Here is a 21265-nt window from a genome sequence, read left to right on the forward strand (position 1 = left end):
AACAGAAAGCAGCATTCACATTAGCTTCTGAGTGCTATTGTTTTTCCAGCAACAGTACACATATTCACACACAGCCATAAGAATGCACTCTCCTGTGGCCATGAAAAGAATAAATATTGATACAAGAGACAGAGGGATGGCGAGGGACAAGTGCAGGGGGAGAGGGAGGGGAGTGGGTAGAAAGAGGGAGGAGGAGGGGGAGGGAGAGGGGAAAGAGAAGAGGGAAGGAAGTGCAGAGGGGAAGTAGACAGGAGGGAGGGGGCGGAGGAGTAGAGGGGAGAGAGTGGGACAGGGGGGCGAGGAGGATGAGGATGAGGAGGAGGAGTAGAGGGGAGAAAGTGGGACGGGGGAGTAGTAGTAGAGGGGATGGTGTGGGAGGAGGAGTAGAGGGGAGAGGGTGGGACAGGGAGGAGGAGTAGAGGGGAGGGTTTGTGGGGAGGAATAGAGGGGAGGGAAAGGGATGGGGGAGTATGAGAGGGGGAGTAATGGGGCAAGGGGAAAAGGGGGGGGGGGCAAGAGGGCTTTTGACTAAAATATCCTGAAACTTGCAGTCATTTTTTAGTTTCTGTGTACCTATGAAGTTCAGCACCATATTTCACAATGGTTTCCTACAAACATGAATCTTGGAGGAACTGGGTGGAGCACAGTAGATGTATTTATCTCATACCACTGGCGAGCACTTATTGTTCAACTGATGAATATTTGTCACATTCAGTCTCTAATGAAGTAACTTCACATTTTTCTTCACTTTCTATCCTGCTGAATGCAATATCAAACTCACGATCATGATTGCCATCCTTTTTTGAAAGCACTGCCCAAACAATACAGGAGAGAGGCCGAAAGGATACATTTTGTGGTCGAGTATCCAAAACTGCACACAGTAAAGACAATATTAGTGGCAACCACCTCAACCAAAGGATGACAGCCAGACTACAAATGTAGGACCAGATGCTCTCTAGCAGGTGAACAGTGCCGACAAGCACATATTCAGGGTTTTACTTTTTTGGAGGTCTGTTCTTAAGTTGCCCAAGTATACTCGGGATTTTGAGTTTCTGTCAAAATAATAAAAACAAGATAACTCTGATTTTACATTAAAAGGTTAATGTAACTAACTTTCTCTTCTATACACAGTCAGAATCAAAGACTAAATTTTGTTAATTACTATTTTGTTGAAGAATCAATATGACGGATGGCAGCACAGTTACTGGCATATTTATCTATATTCTAGCTATTCTATTTTGTTGCCTGCAATGAAAAAGTTTTCTTCTCCGAGCAACATACAATAAGTACTACTGTTAAAAACGCATCAAACTGCTGATGGTCTGATACATGTTTTGTACAATTAGTGATGACAGAGCTTGGGTGCACTTCTTATAAAATTTTCTTGTATTAACTCCAAAGAGTTAATGTGCCATTGGACAGCTTTTACGTTTCATGGTTTAAATATGTAATCAAAATATCAATACAAATTTTGCAATCATTACTGCTGCCACTATTTCCTTTGTCACTAACTTCCTTATTACTGAATAATGACAAATCAACAATTTGTGATTATTTGTTTTAGTTTTGTTGAAGATGCGCATGCAACTGCCAACACATGAGAATGTAGCATATCGTGCACAAGCCAATAATGCCATAACACGCCCCCCCCCCCCCCCCTTTCCAACACTGCTATCTAACAATCACAAACTTATTTTACATAAGCTTAAGAAGTGAAAACAGCCTGTAGTGGGAGAGAATCATAGCACTACAGGAGCTTCAGTAAACTGCTGATCTCATTATTTTGTACCAGCCGTCTTTCAATCATGACAAAGATTACTACAGAGAGGTGGGAAAAAAAAAGGAAATGAAAAGGGAAAGAGGCAGACGGAGAGGGAGGAAGAGAAGGGTCGACCGAGAGAGAGAGAGAGAGAGAGAGAGAGAGAGAGAGAGAGAGAGAGAGAGTGTCCAAGGGATAATGTACAGCTGCATTCAGAAATGGATGACAAAATTCTCTGATCGCACATCTTCTGTATAGATGCAATTACGTGGACATTGTAGGTAAACACCAATATCATTCCCTGAACTATCCCCATCTGAGGTTACATGTTATGTGTTCGAGTCATATTTCTGTAGATCAATTTTATTTTCTAGAACTTCTCTGCTTCACTGGGAATGTTCAAAATTGTACATCTGGAATAGTAGTTGGTGTAGAATATAATAGCATTTGCTGTATCATACTGATGTCATTATCAGCTGCTTTGAGACAGCTAAAATTTCAGGCAACACTTTTCTGGAAATGAGACATTGATTAGAGGATAACCCTAGACAACTATACCTACACACATTGGTATATGAGGTCACATCAACACTTGCATCTGTGTAAAGATGTTTGCTTTTAAAATGAACTTCTTAGAAGCTGTATCATAGTGTCTACAGTACCTACTCCAAAAACCTCCAACTCTTTTACCTTTCCTGTTATTTGGCACTGATGAGAGAGCCTGTTACAAACTTGAAGTTTTTCTACATAGTTAGTGCTGATGTATGAGAGCAAGAATAGTGATCCTGATTAAATGCACAGATTTTTTTCCATAAAAACAAAACAGGACAGTTCTCCCACTTGTATAAGGGTGTACCATATAAATTCACAGCTATTCTTCAGTTTTACAATACACTTGAAATTTATATATATGTGGTTATGTTCATTTTCAAACAAAGTATCCCTTGAGCTCTATTCACCCTTGTTACTGGTGAAGAAGTTTCGTAAGCCCCCCCTTAGACCCATTCCTTTGGGGTGCCACATCTCACACTCTATCGGTATCTTTCAGGTACTTGCACTGTAAAATGATGACAGGAAAATGATTTTTTTATAACCCCAAGACTGTGATAATCAGGTGGCACAGTGCTGGGTGGTGGTGGTGGTGGTGGTGGTGGAGGTGGTGGTGGTGGCGGTGGAGGAGGGGGAGGAGGAAAGAAGGCAGTGGTTATGGCAGATGCTGCAATACATCATAGTCCATCTTGAAGTATTGTGGAAGTTTCCTGACTTGCATGCTGATGGATGTTGCCATGCTGCAAAAGTAGGCATTTCATCCACTTAACTGACTGGTTCCTTTGAAATGCACAGTCTGTGCTGGGCTGTCACATTTAAGGAACTTTTACTGAAAGTTGTTGCCCCACCCCACCTCCCCCAATGGGCATTATTTCTGCAACCCAAAACTCAGCGGTCATGTGCTTGCAGATAAATGGGCCATTCATAATTTAGTGTTTGGGTCTTTGAGTTTTCACTGCATTCAATAGTTTTTGTTTCTAATCTATTGCACTGGAGCCAAAATTCACCCAAAAAATTGACACAAATATGGCCATGAAGCTATTAGGATAACAGCATCTTCATGGGCTAGAAGCTGTCAGTGGATGTCGTCAGTGTGTGTGCGTCCATGAAGGGAAAAACTATATTTTCATATTATTAGTTATCTGAAGATATTTGTGAGTAAATCCAAGAACATCTCACAACAGGGACCAATCAAATGAGTCTTTGCAGCTCTTTAAGTACTGACATCATATTTGGGAGGATAGTGTTCACTTTGTTGGGCCATCATGATGTGTATTATCCATGGCTTTCCTAGAACGCTTCAAGCAAATGCCAGGATGGTTTCTTCACCAAGGCTAAGGCTCACCTCTTGTCCTGGCGTTTAAGAGCATAGTTAAGCATTCTGTGTATATCTATGTGGGCGTGCTGAAAGTAATGCTTCCCAATTTTTTATGTGAAAACTCTTACACGTTTTTAAATAAAGCAACCATTATAAACATTTTATATCTTTATTCTTCATGTCTACAAATTTATTTCTCAACATAGTCACCCTGGCAATGAATACATTTCTCCCAATGAGAGACCATTTTGTTGATACTGTCACTGTAGAAATGCCAGCCTTTGCTGATGGAGCCACAGCCTCATCTCTGCTTGCACTGCTTCATCACTATCAATGCAAGTCCTCAAAGGTGTTCTTTAAGTTTTGTAAACAGATGAAAATCAGATGGGACCAAGTAGGGACTGTATGGAGGATGGGCGATGACAGTGAATCCAAGGCATCAGATCGTTTTGGGTGTTCATTTGAGTGTGGTCTGGCGTGCTCATGCTTCATGTGAGGACAAACTCTCTGAATTCAAAACTTTATTAAAGCATGCTGTTTCTCATGCACCAACATTGTGTGTTGTCATGTTACATACTACAATTCGGAGCCCTCTAGAAGTGAGGGCTGTAAATTTGTAGACATGAAAAACAAAGATTTGTTTTGTTTAAAAAGCTTTAAGAGTTTTCATATAAAAAATTTGGAGGCATTACGCTTCAGCACGCCCTCATATATTTTGAGCTATCGATTTTTATTGTATTACTGTGACCACTTCTATATCATAGTATGATGATCCTTGGATGAAATAAATAGGTGAAATATTCATGGTGTAGAAGAAGAGCGTGGCTATTGTCCTGAAGCAACCCTGCTATTGTTTAAACAACGTAAGGGAATGCAGCTGGGTTACATCCTCGACAACTGGTAATATTTCAACAGGTAAACAGCCCATCATTTTCTGGGCACAAAAGCAATGACAGAGCACTGTGCAAGGAAGTTAATACCCAGTACGTGGGGATGGACAGATCAAGAAACATGATACAGAACATTATGCATACACACATGCACACATGCCCCCCCCCCCCCCCCCCCCCATGAACCATGGACCTTGCCGTTGGTGGGGAGGCTTGCGTGCCTCAGCGATACAGATAGCCGTACCGTAGGTACAACCACAACGGAGGGGTATCTGTTGAGAGGGCAGACAAACGCGTGGTTCCCGAAGAGGGGCAGCAGCCTTTTCAGTAGTTGCAAGGGCAACAGTCTGGATGATTGACTGATCTGGCCTTGTAACAATAACCAAAATGGCCTTGCTGTGCTGGTACTGCGAACGGCTGAAAGCAAGGGGAAACTACGGCCGTAATTTTTCCCGAGGGCATGCAGCTTTCTGTATGATTGCATGGAGAGCTGCATCAAACCAGTCTCAGGACTGACAACAGCAACACATGCACACATACGTGAGTGCTCATGTGGCCCTCCCCCTCCCGGACCCCTTCACACACACACAAAGTGAACAAGTAGTGACATCAGAAATTATTAATAGTGAATAGTAATTACCAATGGGTGAGCAATTAGCATTAATTCTGATCCTCTGTTGTTGACTGTGGAGAGGGCATTATTCCAAGCAGAATTCCAAGAGCTGAAAGTGCATGCCAGAATCTCTGTGTTGTTATATTGTCAATGTTCAGCCATGGCACACTTGCTCAGACGTTTTAAGCATGTGTGATGGTTATGCTATATGCACTGATATTCCACAGTCCAGATGATCTAACAAATGTGTGACTTGCCACAGCTGTTTGGAATATGGTAGACACCCACCTTACACAAACCCAGATCGTCCTTTAAAAACCCTAATCTTCGGATGATAGGAGAAACACACACTTCACACCATGTTTCCATAGAATAAGGTCAGTCCCATTGGAAACGCTACCTGCTTAAAGCAAAAATGCCACAGACTTATGTGCAACAATGTTGATTTCACTACTCAGATGATTCGTGGTTGGTCGATAGTAATGTGCTTCTTGTCAGTCTTTCACTATAACGATTCTAGTGAAAGATGACCCTGAGATGGGCTAACTCAGCAGATAGTGTCTGAGAAAACATGGGTCCCATCAATCAAAGTATGAAATATCTTCACAATGAGGCAGATGGTGGCACCTATCAGCCTGAAGATACAAATTAGTGTGGACTGACCTCCTATACACAGCATATGCCACCGTGTCAACAACCTGCTCCTGACTAGCTCATCAAGGGAGGAAAGGTAGTCATTCTCTTCCATTGCCACAGTGAAGCAAATATTTTGGTGGATTAAATTAAGATGCCCTAAAAAGCCGTGCAAATTCACAGTGCCATGAGTCCAAACAACTACCTTAAGATAGCAAGCATCTCACCCAAGTTGTCAGAACACACTGATTTCATTTCACACACCTCATCTAATATACCTAGCAAAGAAGAATATTTCCTTCATTCATCAGTTTTCTTACATACCAAAAATATTTCATAAGAATCTTGACTATTCAAGACAACTTCTCAAAAAACTCATTTTTATGCCATATTATCAATTCAGTGGGATTTCTGCCTCACTTCAAGCAATGGAAAGATTGTTTTCTACTGTATATATTTGAAAAGTTGCTACTTGGGCAGATCTTGTGCTAGAAGCTTTCTCAGATGTCTTAAGAAAATACTGCAGTTACAAAACATAATACCGCAATTACAGTATTTCACTTTTCACGTGTTACTTACTGCTATATCTTTGTACACACTAACAGAACGCTGTGTATCCCCTCTGTCAGGATGACTTTCTTCCACATGTCGTTCCAGTTCTTGTAACATACCGGAATACTTTTCGAGACGTCTAAATGGTTTGCTCAAGCCTGTTGTCAAGACAAGAATACCGGGACTTACTGCACCATGAGACTCCATGAATGAATTTAACTGGTCCCTGAGAAAAATGAAAGACAAACAACTATAAAGCACCGAGAACTCAGACCTGGAAGAAACAGTAATTACTTTTTTGTACATAAATAACCTACAGTCTTGGGGTACAGACAGGTAATGCATAGTACGCACTTCAACATGGAGTCTATACAGAGCAAAAATCACATTTTTTGACTGCAAAGACAACATGTGCAATGACTTTAATGAGTTGTGCTTGATTTTTCTTACATATTAATAGCTGTAATCATTTTGTAAAATAGTTGTGGCTAACTTAAAATGGTTATGGAGCAAATGGACTATAAGCGTCTTTACTCTTAAACACACCCATGCAAGTTTCCAAAACTGTGTCACTTTGGAATGCATTATCTCATCCATTTTCAGTACTCTATTTGTTCACAACAGAACAGTAACTCATATTATTAATGTTTGAATAATTGTGTTTGTACACATAAACACAAGTCAGTTTATGTTTGAATTGTCTGTTTTTTCTTCATAAAATCAAAGGGACAGAACAGCTAGCCAGTACTTCTTTTTAGGAAGTATACCTCCCAGTACTAGCAATAAAACACGTAAAAATAAGTCCCACTTCTCCTAGCTTTTATAGCTTTCCATACTACAGGTTCTTTTTCCTGGGAGAAAAGAGTAATTCGTTGTAAGAGACTGGAAAGGGAATGGGAAAGGGGAGCAGGTCATTCAAAACCCTAGCTTAGAGCTATCCCCCTGTTATGATGAGGAAAGGAAGCAGGAATGAAGGGAAAGGCCTGTGGGTAGATGCTGTGCTAGCTCCCATACTAAGATGAAGGGCTTTAGCTGTGCTGACCTGGTTTGTGCAGTCACTCCTCAGCAACACCATTCTTGACCACCATGAAGCTCAAAGTGTAAACGAGTTCGGGATGTGTAAGCTTTAACTCCATTGAAGAATATTTAAATTTATGAAGTGGGTTATATAAATACTTGTGTGTAAAGAGTACTATTATTACCTTAAATACATATGCCTAGAAATGACTTTCAGCTATATATTTATAACCTCACTTGTCCAATGTCTTATGCATAAGCTGCTTTGTAGACAACAGGATCAATAACAATACAGTGAAATACAATACAAAAGATGTGCACAAGATCTCAATTTACGAGGGTTGCCCAGAATGTAATGCACCACATTTTTTTTCTTAGCCAAAAACAATGCCACCGATACAAAACATTAAGTATGTATAATTTGAAGTCTCCTAAGTGAGCACACCAAGTTTCCATCGCTTCCGACAGATAGCGTAACTGCAGGACAGTTTCAAAACGGTGTCTGTAGGTGATGTATGTTACAAGCAATGTGCCGTTATTGAACTTCTCACTGCAGAGAAAGAAACTGTGGGGAATATTGGCAAATGCTTGTGCAAAGTCTATGGAGCACCTGCTACCGACAGAAATACAGTTAGTTGCTGGGCACAAAGGGAGAGGTCATCAGAAGGCGGTTCAGCAGAGCTCCACAATTTTAAGTGGTCAGGGAGACCATCCACAGCTGTCACATCTAACACACTTAACCTAACCCTCTCGGACTTCCACCTGTTTGGGCCATTAAAGGATGCCATTCATGGAAGACATTTTGAAGACAATAAGGAGTTGATTCACACAGTGAAGTACTGGCTCTGCCACCAGGACAAGGATTAGTACAGACAGGGCATACCCGCCCTTGTTTCGCGCTGCAGGAAAGCCACAGAATGGGATGGAGATTGTACGGAAAGATAGAGTGTGTAGATAAAACATCATTCTTTCGTGTGTGTAATTCTCATAATGTTTAATAAAGAATTATTGAAGAAAAAAATGTGATGCATTACTTTCTGGGCAACCCTCGTAGTTTGCACTAACACGCTTATTCTTCACTAAGTTCAATTATTAATAACAGTGACCAGTTTGTCAATCACGAAAATTTGTTATGGAACTGAATCAGATCATCCTTTCAATTACAATGGTGAAGTTAACTGTTATTGTGGTAATAAACATTCAAATTTACACAAAAAAGCCATAGTTTTGTCCTGTAGTAATTTATTAAAGAGTATTACAGTTCAGTAGATCATTTAATTCTATCCATAATTATTTCACCATTTACAACAATCACTACTTCCTGTGACGATAACCTTCCATACTATTTGCTAACCACAACACAGTATAGTAAAAATCATCATTAATTTAGATTACAGAAATCATTCTAAGTTAGTAAACATTAAAGTTCTTCAGGTTTGCAGTTTTAAGATTGCATATTTTTGTGTACTGAATGTGCATAGTAGTCAACACTGGGAGTGTTCCTGACACAGATCTTACTCATGAGCTTTGAAACCGTGGGTGATGTCTGATTACTAACTGATGTGTGTAAGAATAAAACATTATTTTGTAAATTACATTATGCATTGAAACTTGGCTACGCCGGATTTTACTGTGTTTGATGAACTACTAAAACTATTGCGATTTTGATTTATGGAAAATCTTGTGGGCCAAAAATTTAGAGAAATACATGGCCACTAGTCTTCTTACATAATGTGAACCTCTTTGTTTAATATATAAGTGTCATGTTGAAAATCAAGGTTATGATAGAATCTGTAATGTAAATAAGAAATTTCAAGGTTAATTATTTCAAAAGATAATTGGTTTTAGATAATTTAAAAAAACTTTTTCGGTAAATTTGTCTGCTTAGCTTTCTGTTGGTGCGGGACATTAGATAGAATTGCGCAGATTAACTTGCAAAATGATCCATGGAACATCTAAGTAACTAAGTTTTTCACGTATTGAAACATAGTGCTAACTTCAATCTACTGTAACTTTTAACTAACGTGCTTTATACCCAAACTAATGGCATTCCTGGTATGAGTATACTGAGAAGAAAAACTTAACAATGAATTTAAATCTGTGTGTGTGTGTGTGTGGGGTGGGGGGAAGCAAAGAGGGAGGTTGAGGGGAGTGGGGTATCAGCTCACCTGACAGAATATTAGTCATCTCCTTAAAAGTGCATACTGGTCACTTTGGAGCCATGGAGACGGTGCAGTACTGGTATCAAGTAGCCATGTGATCCTCCACCATAGACAGAATTGATGGCAGTGAAATCAAGCAGTTGTGTGTGTGTGTGTGTGTGTGTGTGTGTGTGTGTGTGTGGGTGATGGTGGTGGTGGTGGTGGTGGTGGTTGTGGTGGTTGTGGTTGTGGTGGGGGTTGTGGTGGGGATGGGGGAGAAGAGGAAGCGGGGGCTAGTCAGTTGCATGGGATTACTATAGTAAGTTGAGTCAGCATGGATAAGCGACAGAAGAGTAGAAAGGAGCTATAGTGCTTGGTCATACCTATAACTATACTGTGAATGAACTTGCCCGATTTGTTAGTGTATCAATGTGGACTGCTTCACAGGTCTACAAGAAATAGTGTACATTCTAGACATGGACTAGAGACAAATGCCTTGCCTTGTCAATTGCAAATAGTTTCAAACATGACAGCAATTGCTGCTGTCAGTGAACACAAGTACAACTTGACCACTTTCAGAGTCAACACTGCGAAAGGTATTGCATACAACTGATTACTTCACGAAAGACAGTTGCTGACAGTGATGAACAAAGCTGCAAACCTTTAATAAGGCAGACAATATAAAAACTGAACAGTAGGTAACTGGAAGCACTTAGTGTGGTCCCAAGAGTTGTGATTTTTTCTTCTTTCAAAATGGTGGAAGGTGTCGAGTTCACCAATAGCCTAATGAGGCACTGAACCACACTATGCCGAGGTGCAGATCAGGGTGGAGCTTGTTCTGTGATGCTTTTGTTGGTCCTACATATTCATGTTGCCACGAAGAGGAACCAGGATGTTTATTACTATGTTCTTGTTGCCCAAATGTTGCCCTTTCATCTACATCATCTTGATGAGTATGCTGTGGATACACACATCTTTCAAGATGACAACAGCTGTTTTCATAGGGCTTCACGGCTATGCTGCCTGACATGTAAGTAAAGTAAGAAAAATTCTAACACACATAATATGAAAGGGTTTTACTTGGGAAAGATATGTGTGGAGGAGGGGGGGGGGGGGGGGGGGGACTACAACAACATCTTTGAGATCAAATTCCCATCCCTGAACTTGTAAAACTAGTGCTGCATAGGAGGATCCAAAAGACGGTTTGGTATCTGGACCCGTATTACAACGTCAAAGATGTTTGACAACAATTCCATCAAAGCAATCCTGTATAATATCACCGCTTTTTAAATCTTTGTCAAAGTTCTTTTACAGTGTAATACAGGCTAAAGGCCTTTGAATCACACTGCACAGGATGCTCAGGACCTGGGTACTTTACTTCTTGGCATCCCATAATTGGACAGTTATCATGTGGTCCTTCCTGCATTCTCACAAATTGGTGGGGGTCATTCCTATATGGAAGGTTATACGTTAAACATGTCACATTTTGCCCTGCCTTTTATCACGTATGGCTTGCCAGTGGTGAAACATGCTGAGTGGGTGCATGGAGTAGGTCACACAACAGTAGCAGTTGTAAGAGTACATAATGTCCCATTTATTGAAGAGACTATTTGTTTGGGATAAAATCCTCTGACATAGACAACTCGCATCAGGAGTGGTATACATCGAGAAAGTACACATTAAGAGTGAATATTGCTACTGAAATGATGAATGTGTAATATTCTAAAGTATACGGAAAGATATTTTGTGGCTGTGACAAGAACTGCAACCTGGATGGCTGAGGATGCGATAACGTATGGCAAGCAGTGTGAAAATGGCGCCATCACATCTAAGAGAAGCACTGTTAGATCAAAGTGTTATATATAAATCAAGAAGTTCTTCAGTCAAAATTTGTAACTGATCTAAAGGACGTGAAACTCTTGTTTGTAGGGGGGCCAAAGTATTATTGTTTTATGAACTACAGTGGAAGCCTGCCTTTAAACTTTCCAAGGCACTTCAAAAAAATGGTGTAAAATGCGGGGAAAATGTAAAATGTGGGACATAACGTTTTAGGCTGTAAAAGTTACACACAGGATACCCCCTTGCATTTTTGCACTTTATATATATACACCAACCTATCCGAACTCCGGAGATGGGAACTTGCTCTTCAATATATCCTCTCTTCTCGTCATCCACCAGGCCTCAATCTCCGCTAATTTCAAGTTGCCGCCACTCATACCTCACCTGTCATTCAACAACATCTTTGCCTCTGCACTTCTGCCTCGACTGACATCTCTGCCCAAACTCTTTGTCTTTAAATATGTCTGCTTGTGTCTGTATATGTGTGGATTGATATGTGTGTGTGTGCGAGTGTATACCCGTCCTTTTTTCCCCCTAAGGTAAGTCTTTCCACTCCCGGGACTGGAATGACTCCTTACCCTCTCCCTTAAAACCCACATCCTTTCGTCTTTCCCTCTCCTTCCCTCTTTCCTGATGAGGCAACAGTTTGTTGCGAAAGCTTGAATTTTGTGTGTATGTTTGTGTTCGTTTGTGTGTCTGTCGACCTGCCAGCACTTTCATTTGTTAAGTCACATCATCTTTGTTTTTAAGTATATTTTTCCTTCGTGGAATGTTTCCTTCTATTATAACCATATCATTAATTTGAACCCAACAATTACGTTTGTTATTGTCGCCTTTGCATTTCGAAATCTTTCCTGTCGTCTTATTTCTCTTTTTTCTCTTTATTTTCTCTTTCTGTTTTTACCAGTAGTTTCACTTTGTATTCACCTTCCCCTTTTACCGTAATCTACTATACAATTTTATCCCGCCTATATATGCTCAACAATACGTAACCCACTTCCCAACCATAACCAAAAAATTTTATTTTCCGCTTTCAACACTACCGCTGCTATAAAATCCACCGTTTCTAGTTCAATAACAGCTGCTTTCACGTATTTAACAACCATTCTGGCTAGTTCTAATAACTTTAACTTTATTTCCACTTCCGTTTTTCGCACATCACTGATCATTTTAGCCGCTCCCCACAGGTTTTAACGTCATTATTTCTACAATTGTTAGCCCCATTTTCGTAATCTTTCACCACAACACCGCTCCTTTAATACGTTTTTTCGAAATTTTCTCGAAATTTTCCCGAATTTCTCCGTCCTTTGACGTGATTTAGCGGCAACACAACCACCTAACCTTTTTCCACATCGCTGTCTACCAACCCAAGTTCACCACAGGATCAACTTAACCAACACTTTTTCGCCTTTTTTCATACCAGATCTCCAATTGCTTTCTAGTTCACCTTTATCTCTCCCCATATATTTCTATCTTTCTTTTTCATTTCAACCTCATGTTAAACTTTCCACCTTCTAATACCATGTCACCCTCACAACACCCCCACAACGACCCCATTAAGTTTTATTTACATTCCCTCCACAAACATGCCTTCACCCTAGCCAGATTACGCTCACATATTTTATTTTCTCAGGCTTGTCTGACATTTGGCATTACCCCCAAAGGCCTCACACTTAAAGTTCCCATCTCTGGCTGCAACCCTTCTTTCCATCAGTCCCTATACCAGTTCCAAACTGAACAATCCATTGCCCTCACCCACCTAATCCTTCACCTACACATCAACTCAGCCAATGAACACACCCGTCAACTCCTATCCTTAATAAAAGTCCTCAATCTTTCCTCTCCCACATCCACACCGGCTATTCAGAGCATCCTCCTACAGGCCAACCGCCAATTAGAACAGCATGCCACCCTTCACCTCAAAAAACTATCCAATCTCCTGGTTTCCCACCTCCGGAAAGGCAACTCACTCACCCTCCACAACCTTTCCAGCAAACCTCAACCACCTCTCATTGCACACAAACCCAGTCTCTCCCATCTACTCAATCTCCCACTTCCAGCTCCACTCCCTCCAAAACCTCAAAATTCCGATCAACACAATCTGGCACCACAACACCCTAATTCAGTAGCTAACCTTTCCTCCAAACCTCTCTCCCAATCCGAAACCTCTGTCCTATCCAAAGGCCTCACCTTCAGCCCCACTCCCAGATTCAACCAAACAGCCCTCGTCAAAGATTTACTGTCCTACACTCGTACTCTCTGCTGGAAGTATCACTTTGCCACGAAGAAAAATGATCCTAATCCTACCCCTAATGATCCAACTCCCCAAGACACTATCCAAATTGAACCCTGCCTGGAACAGTTCCGTCCTCCGTCACAGCGGGACCCACCTCCTCTTCCTCAAAATCACCCTCTCCAAACCTTCCAAGAATTTCTGACTTCCAGCCCTGCCTCTCAATCCTTCTTAAAAAACCTTAATCCTACTCCCAACATCACCACTGCTGAAGCCCAGGCTATCCGTGATCTGAAGGCTGACTGGTCCATCGTCATTCTTCCGGCGGACAAGGGTTCCACGACCGTGGTACTTGATCGTCGGGAGTATGTGGCTCAGGGACTGCGTCAGCTTTCAGACAACACCACATACAAAGTTTGCCAGGGTAATCCCATTCCTGATGTCCAGGCAGAGCTTCAAGGTATCCTCAGAACCTTAGGCCCCCACAAAACCTTTCACCTGACTCCATCAACCTCCTGACCCCACCGATACCCCGCACCCCTACCTTCTACCTTCTTCCTAAAATTCACAAACCCAATCATCCCGGCCGCCCCATTGTAGCTGGTTACCAAGCCCCCACAGAACGTATCTCTGCCTACGTAGATCAACACCTTCAACCCATTACATGCAGTCTCCCATCCATCATCAAAGACACCAACCACTTTCTCGAACGCCTGGAATCCTTACCCAATCCGTTACCCCCAGAAACCATCCTTGTAACCATTGATGCCACTTCCTTATACACAAATATCCCGCACGTCCAGGGCCTCGCTGCGATGGAGCACTTCCTTTCACGCCGATCACCTGCCACCCTACCTAAAACCTCTTTCCTCATTACCTTAGCCAGCTTCATCCTGACCCACAACTTCTTCACTTTTGAAAACCAGACATACCAACAACTAAAGGGAACAGCCATGGGTACCAGGATGGCCCCCTCGTACGCCAACCTATTCATGGGTCGCTTAGAGGAAGCCTTCTTGGTTACCCAGGCCTGCCAACCCAAAGTTTGGTACAGATTTATTGATGACATCTTCATGATCTGGACTCACAGTGAAGAAGAACTCCAGAATTTTCTCTCCAACCTCAACTCCTTTGGTTCCATCAGATTCACCTGGTCCTACTCCAAATCCCATGCCACTTTCCTTGATGTTGACCTTCACCTGTCCAATGGCCAGCTTCACACGTCCGTCCACATCAAACCCACCAACAAGCAACAGTACCTCCATTACGACAGCTGCCACCCATTCCACATCAAACGGTCCCTTCCCTACAGCCTAGGTCTTCGTGGCAAACGAATCTGCTCCAGTCCGGAATCCCTGAAGCATTACACCAACAACCTGACAACAGCTTTCGCATCCCGCAACTACCCTCCCGACCTGGTACAGAAGCAAATAACCAGAGCCACTTCCTCATCCTCTCAAACCCAGAACCTCCCACAGAAGAACCACAAAAGTGCCCCACTTGTGACAGGATACTTTCCGGGACTGGATCAGATTCTGAATGTGGCTCTCCAGCAGGGATACGACTTCCTCAAATCCTGCCCTGAAATGAGATCCATCCTTCATGAAATCCTCCCCACTCCACCAAGAGTGTCTTTCCGCCGTCCACCTAACCTTCGTAACCTCTTAGTTCATCCCTATGAAATCCCCAAACCACCTTCCCTACCCTCTGGCTCCTACCCTTGTAACCGCCCCCGGTGTAAAACCTGTCCCATGCACCCTCCCACCACCACCTACTCCAGTCCTGTAACCCGGAAGGCGTACACGATCAAAGGCAGAGCCACGTGTGAAAGCACCCACGTGATCTACCAACTGACCTGCCTACACTGTGATGCATTCTATGTGGGAATGACCAGCAACAAACTGTCCATTCGCATGAATGGACACAGGCAGACAGTGTTTGTTGGTAATGAGGATCACCCTGTGGCTAAACATGCCTTGGTGCACGACCAGCACATCTTGGCGCAGTGTTACACCGTCCGGGTTATCTGGATACTTCCTACTAACACCAACCTATCCGAACTCCGGAGATGGGAACTTGCTCTTCAATATATCCTCTCTTCTCGTTATCCACCAGGCCTCAATCTCCGCTAATTTCAAGTTGCCGCCACTCATACCTCACCTGTCATTCAACAACATCTTTGCCTCTGCACTTCTGCCTCGACTGACATCTCTGCCCAAACTCTTTGTCTTTAAATATGTCTGCTTGTGTCTGTATATGTGTGGATTGATATGTGTGTGTGTGCGAGTGTATACCCGTCCTTTTTTCCCCCTAAGGTAAGTCTTTCCGCTCCCGGGACTGGAATGACTCCTTACCCTCCCCCTTAAAACCCACATCCTTTCATCTTTCCCTCTCCTTCCCTCTTTCCTGATGAGGCAACAGTTTGTTGCGAAAGCTTGAATTTTGTGTGTATGTTTGTGTTCGTTTGTGTGTCTGTCGACCTGCCAGCACTTTCATTTGGTAAGTCACATCATCTTTGTTTTTAAGTATAGGCATCAAAATATTTGTCAGGGACTTATTTACAATTTAATAAAAACCGCTGATGCAACTGGGGCTGGTAACTGCTTGAGAAGTAGAAACATTTGACTTAATTACACACGTCATAATTGATGTTTTCGAAAAGCCTGTAGCTGCCATTCATCATTTAAATAATTGAACACTGCGCCAGTTACATATTTTTACTCACATTGTTTGTTTGTGTAACATCACAAAAAATACATATGTAAATATTGCACTTGACATTGAGAATAAATTCTCGAAACACGTTTTGCTCAACATGAAAAAAATGTGTAACTGGTGCTGTGCTTAAACTAAAAACATTTGGGCAACGCAAAGTGAGTGATGGTGTGAACGAGTGCTACAAGGGACCAAACGATGAAACACACTAAATATGGTTCAACAAAGGTGTCACGATTATTACAACAATCACGAAACCGCATCTGTACAGTAGAGACAGTTTGGAAATGGTTGTGAATGGTCACGATATCTTTATTCAAACAAACCTAGTTACTTCCATCAGCCACCATGCCGAGTAGAGCTTGGCAGTGGCAGAGATAGGGCTTGAATTGTTCCAGCTTTTACACCTTTACCAGTTCAAACTGCTTGTTGAGTCCCTGGTGTCAAGAAACTTAACAATGTAATGTTTGAAAAAACTATTTGACAGCCAATATCAAGTCAGAATTATTTTCTGTCAGTTTTTTCTCCATGAACATTTTTTCGTAAAGTGTAAATTGTGGGAAAATTTTAAATACAGTGACACAAAATCAGGTGCAAATTAACACTGTGGACGACGGGAGTGATAAAATGGCGGGAAAATGTTAATTCCGGGAACATAAAAGTGGGACTGTACTGTACTCAGAGTAGCTTGGATTAGGTCTATGGACTTGGTCATTGCCTTACATCTGAGGAAGACATGGAGCTTGTGAGAGTCACTGCTGTATAGCAGTTAATGGTAATGTATGTCAAGATACACTGTTTCAGGTATCCCGAATTATAGTGGTAGCTTCTCAGGTGAACAGCTTGTGTAGCTGTATATTGGGATAAGACCAGAATAGAAAGCTCACACCTGAACTGCAAGAGTGTTTTTTGTTAGGTGGATTGAAAGTGATGCCTTCAAGCAGAATCATTTTTGTTACATTACTCTGTATAGAAACTACTAGGCAAAGGCTACAGGCTTGCAGGGGAAAGAAATATTGAAGTTCCTCAGAATGCTATACCATGACTGTACGTAAAGGCAATAATAAATACATGGTTCAAGTTTACAATTAAAAAGATTGACTTTTTAATAAGCAGTTAGCAATGCTGGATGTCTATCACTGAATTGTAAAACACGTGGGCTGAAAGTTACTTTTTGGACTAATACAAATAGTTAATTTGAGAATGAAATAAAACTAGTTTACACTACGAAAATTTTGAGCCAATATAGGTCAAAATATTAATGAAAAGACACTAATTTGCCCACTACGTCTTGATTTGATTAACTGCAAATCAGAAGGAAAGAAAAAAGCAATGTTTGAATATCCATATTTGTAGTTTTAAAGGCACATAGCTTTATTAAACAAATGTCCATTAGTTATTCATGATAAAATTAGTCTTTGGTAAGGACCACCCCCCTCCAAAAAAAAGAAAAAAATCATCATGTTCTTACAGAAAAATCAGGTTCATGTCAATATATGCTGTAGTTTTTTCAGAGATAATAGTAAGATGCATAAATTTCTAGTTGACTGGATTTAGTACTTTTATTTAAATTTTATGTGGAAAAAAAGAAGGTCTGAGTAGTTCGTTAGTGTGGAACTGCAATAAGAAGAGCTCAGTGATTTAAAACACCATTATCAACAGACACAATATTATCACTGGTGTATATCAAAATGTATACTCTCAAAATAAATGTTCCCTGACGAGTAAAGAAAGGACTAGCCAGCAATATTTAGTAAATCATAACCAGTAATTAGTTCTTCTGACATATCCAGTATGTTAAGTATCAAAATGGTAAGGACATCTTGCCATGTAAAATAGTCACAAAGCTTAGCCTCTATGGGGTGTTGGGTTTATGTTGAGATAAATTAAAATAACGTAATCAATAGTGAATCCAACATAGGAACCTCGGAGTAATGATAGTGCACTGGGAATGTCATGTAGTTTGACAAGAATGAAACGAAATTTAGGATGGAGGCAGGTGACAGTGAGTGGTTTGGGAAGGATATCAGAGGGAGATGATCTCATACCAGAGCTTACCTTGAGAACCATACTACACTCATGGCCTTCAAAGGTACTGGGTAAAGAACACAGAATTAACAGTGTAGAGATCAAAATTCTTAATAATATATTTCTGGCTTTAGAGAGATCATGGTATTTTGTTTTCTCGGCACTTAATAATGCATTCAATGAGCTTCAGCATAAATTGCCCATTTTTTGCCACTTTCCCCAGGGCAGATAGGGAGGGGTGGTGAACTCACACCAGTTTTATTGCACAGTGTTTTTCAACTCCCTCTACAAATTTTTGAGGAGTTATGGCCAGAAACAGAAGTGACTGTTTGAAAAGGCAAGTCTAACTCTGTTCTGTAATAAGTCTTCATGGTTCTAACCATAATTTCCACCTACCACATATGCAGAAATCCATTAGATAGGATAAGGCTAAATATTATTCATTCTGCTACACTGTAGGTTCCAGTTGTGAATAGTTCCCCTTAATATTGGCACAAGTTGTTCGAGCTATGAGAAGTGAGATGCTGGCAGCACCAGAGCTTGAATATTTCTCACTTTGAAATCAAGTGAAACTGGATGTAAAAGACTTTAATTGTAAGTGTAGCCCCCCACTCCATTGTAAGTGTAGCCCCCCCCCCCCCCCCACACACACACACAATCACCTATTCATTCAGCAACTTTTTCATGCTCTGAATGATTTCTCTGCAAGTTTTGCTCCACCCATCATGTCCAACAGAAAAAATAGGAAAAGGCTTACATTTGCCTCCTTAACAGTTGCCACTGATTCTGCCCTGATTACTGCAATTTTTATTGTTAGTAGGGAGGCAAGTTTGTCTTTATCATAATAAAGCTATTGAGACAAAGATAAATGGTGGTAAGAAGCACTGAGAAAATACTCACTTGTGGTGCCTTCTCTGTGTTCTTCAGATGTGGCTTAGAAGAGGTTTAGAATTCGTGATATCTCTGTTTGTGATCCACGAAGAACAAAAACGCATTTCTTTAAAGAACTCAACTCAATCCAAGCAAATAATTAATTTCACCTCCTTCTGAATTACATAACACAAGATTCATACATTGTGAACAACTTCAAATATTCAAATAAAGACCAACAAAAAACAAAGTACTATGCTACAGCAACATAAATCCCTTGACAAGTGAACCTACTTTAGTGTGGCAATGAGTCTCTCTACCCGTTTTCCATTATTACTAATTCTTCCAAGTTCTCTGAAACTATATGAGTAAGTTCATACAAAAAGAGTTATGATACGCTACATCCCTCGTTCCTCCCTTCGTCATTGAAATCCACCATGTATTTACCCCAGAAAAGACTCAACTCTTCAATGACAGCTCTCTTGGGGTTAAGCAACTATGTGAATTGCTCGATTACATCTAGGTGTGGACCATTTATGTGAAAAGCATAAATGCAACTATGATTTTTGCACAATTTTCTCAGATATCACAATTTTCCTATTCTCCAGTGCCCAGGTTGATTTCTAACAACTGTTCAACCTTCGTACGAATTTTTCAATACTATGAGACCTTTCCTGGGGCCTATCTTCCGCGAGATCTGCTATAGACATCTATTGCACACGGCATGTTACAGAACTCCAGGGGGATGGTGATGCCTTGATTTTGTGGTAGGAGGCAACCAAGAAAGCACTTGAAAAATTAAATGCAAAAGAATAGTAAACCAACTTTTATATTTTCGGTTTTACATCCACCATGAACTTATGAAAGGTTATCTGTAGATTTTACGAAGACTGTAAATTTTTGTCAAAATATAAATTTATTGATGCATCACAACTGACTTGTTTCAGCCTTAGACATAATTTACAAGTGATCCAAGGGGCTGCCAAAAGGCCTCTATGACCAAAATTTTAATTTTTGAGAAAAGCTTACAGCTCTGGCACGACCTTCAACAAGCAACATAAAGGGCTTCTCATGTAACCAAGAGAGTGTTCCCACAAAAATTAACATGTGAAGGCAAATTAACTACACAAGAAACACACAGAATTCTACTCTTAATATGCTATAACATGATTAAAGAGCCTACATGAGATCTCTACAGCTCATTCTGAACAGCTGGGAGTATTGCAGCTCTTAAATGTCTAAAAATGAAAAAAAGTTCACATTTACTTTTGTGACATCTGTTGTCAAGTAAGTGAATGAATATATCTCTGCCCCATGTGCAAAAATAAACAATGAAAAGTGACAAAGAGAGAAAACCAGTGAGAAAGCTTGTTTTTGTCTTACTTTGCATAGGAAATAATTATAAGGAGTGGCACAAAAAAGTAAAGAAATAAGAAATCATACAGTAATCCTTAAAGGTCATGAGCCTCAACAAAAAAATAAAGAGTATCAAACACAAGAATCCAACTTTTTCTTAGTGAAATAAGAAATATCCATTTCTCAACATGTAGGCTATACAGAGGACAATGTATTAGACAATGCATTAATAAAATTCTAAAGTTAACCTGTATTTGTCAAGGATGCACACAGCCCTCGGATGAGAGGAGCAATAAACATGATGCACTTGTTTCAGTCTAGGTGCAGATGTGAGGAAAATTTTTCCCACGCGTTGCTCCTGTGGTGGACGCTGACTGCATTCCTCCAATGCTGCCAGAAGCTGCTGATGTGTTTCAACAACAGTAACTATGTTGCTGACTAACTGGCGATATTCATCCCTGGAGAGTCTAGAAAATGGAATTAAACATGGAAGTTAATCCTAAAGGCCAATATGTATACTCCTAGGCCTTGTCTGAATATAAAATATTTGTATACGAATATGAATACTGTATTCAAAAATGACAACTTACAGTTTAACCCTAAAATTAACAACAAACTAAATAGCTTATAACAACAATATTCAATTAGGAAAGAAAGGCGTCACAAAATCAACAACAGGGTTCTAGATCTCAACTGCAGCATGACATAGGTGGCATCTACTAGATCCTTGGTATAAAAATAGCTGTTTTAGC

General features: G+C 40.8%; 1 protein-coding gene across 1 annotated transcript in view; it reads right to left on the reverse strand.

Annotated features, from left to right (window-relative positions):
• LOC126162189 (rho guanine nucleotide exchange factor 7) overlaps nt 1–21265 on the reverse strand; it is a gene marked incomplete in the record, with an annotated part of 149487 nt that overhangs the window by 73758 nt on the left and 54464 nt on the right. Inside the window, 2 exon segments of the mRNA XM_049918516.1 lie at nt 6342–6540; nt 20762–20980. Coding sequence (XP_049774473.1) covers nt 6342–6540; nt 20762–20980 — 418 coding nt within the window.

This window comes from Schistocerca cancellata, chromosome 2 (assembly GCF_023864275.1).
Source record: "Schistocerca cancellata isolate TAMUIC-IGC-003103 chromosome 2, iqSchCanc2.1, whole genome shotgun sequence".
Classification (NCBI taxonomy): domain Eukaryota; kingdom Metazoa; phylum Arthropoda; class Insecta; order Orthoptera; family Acrididae; genus Schistocerca; species Schistocerca cancellata.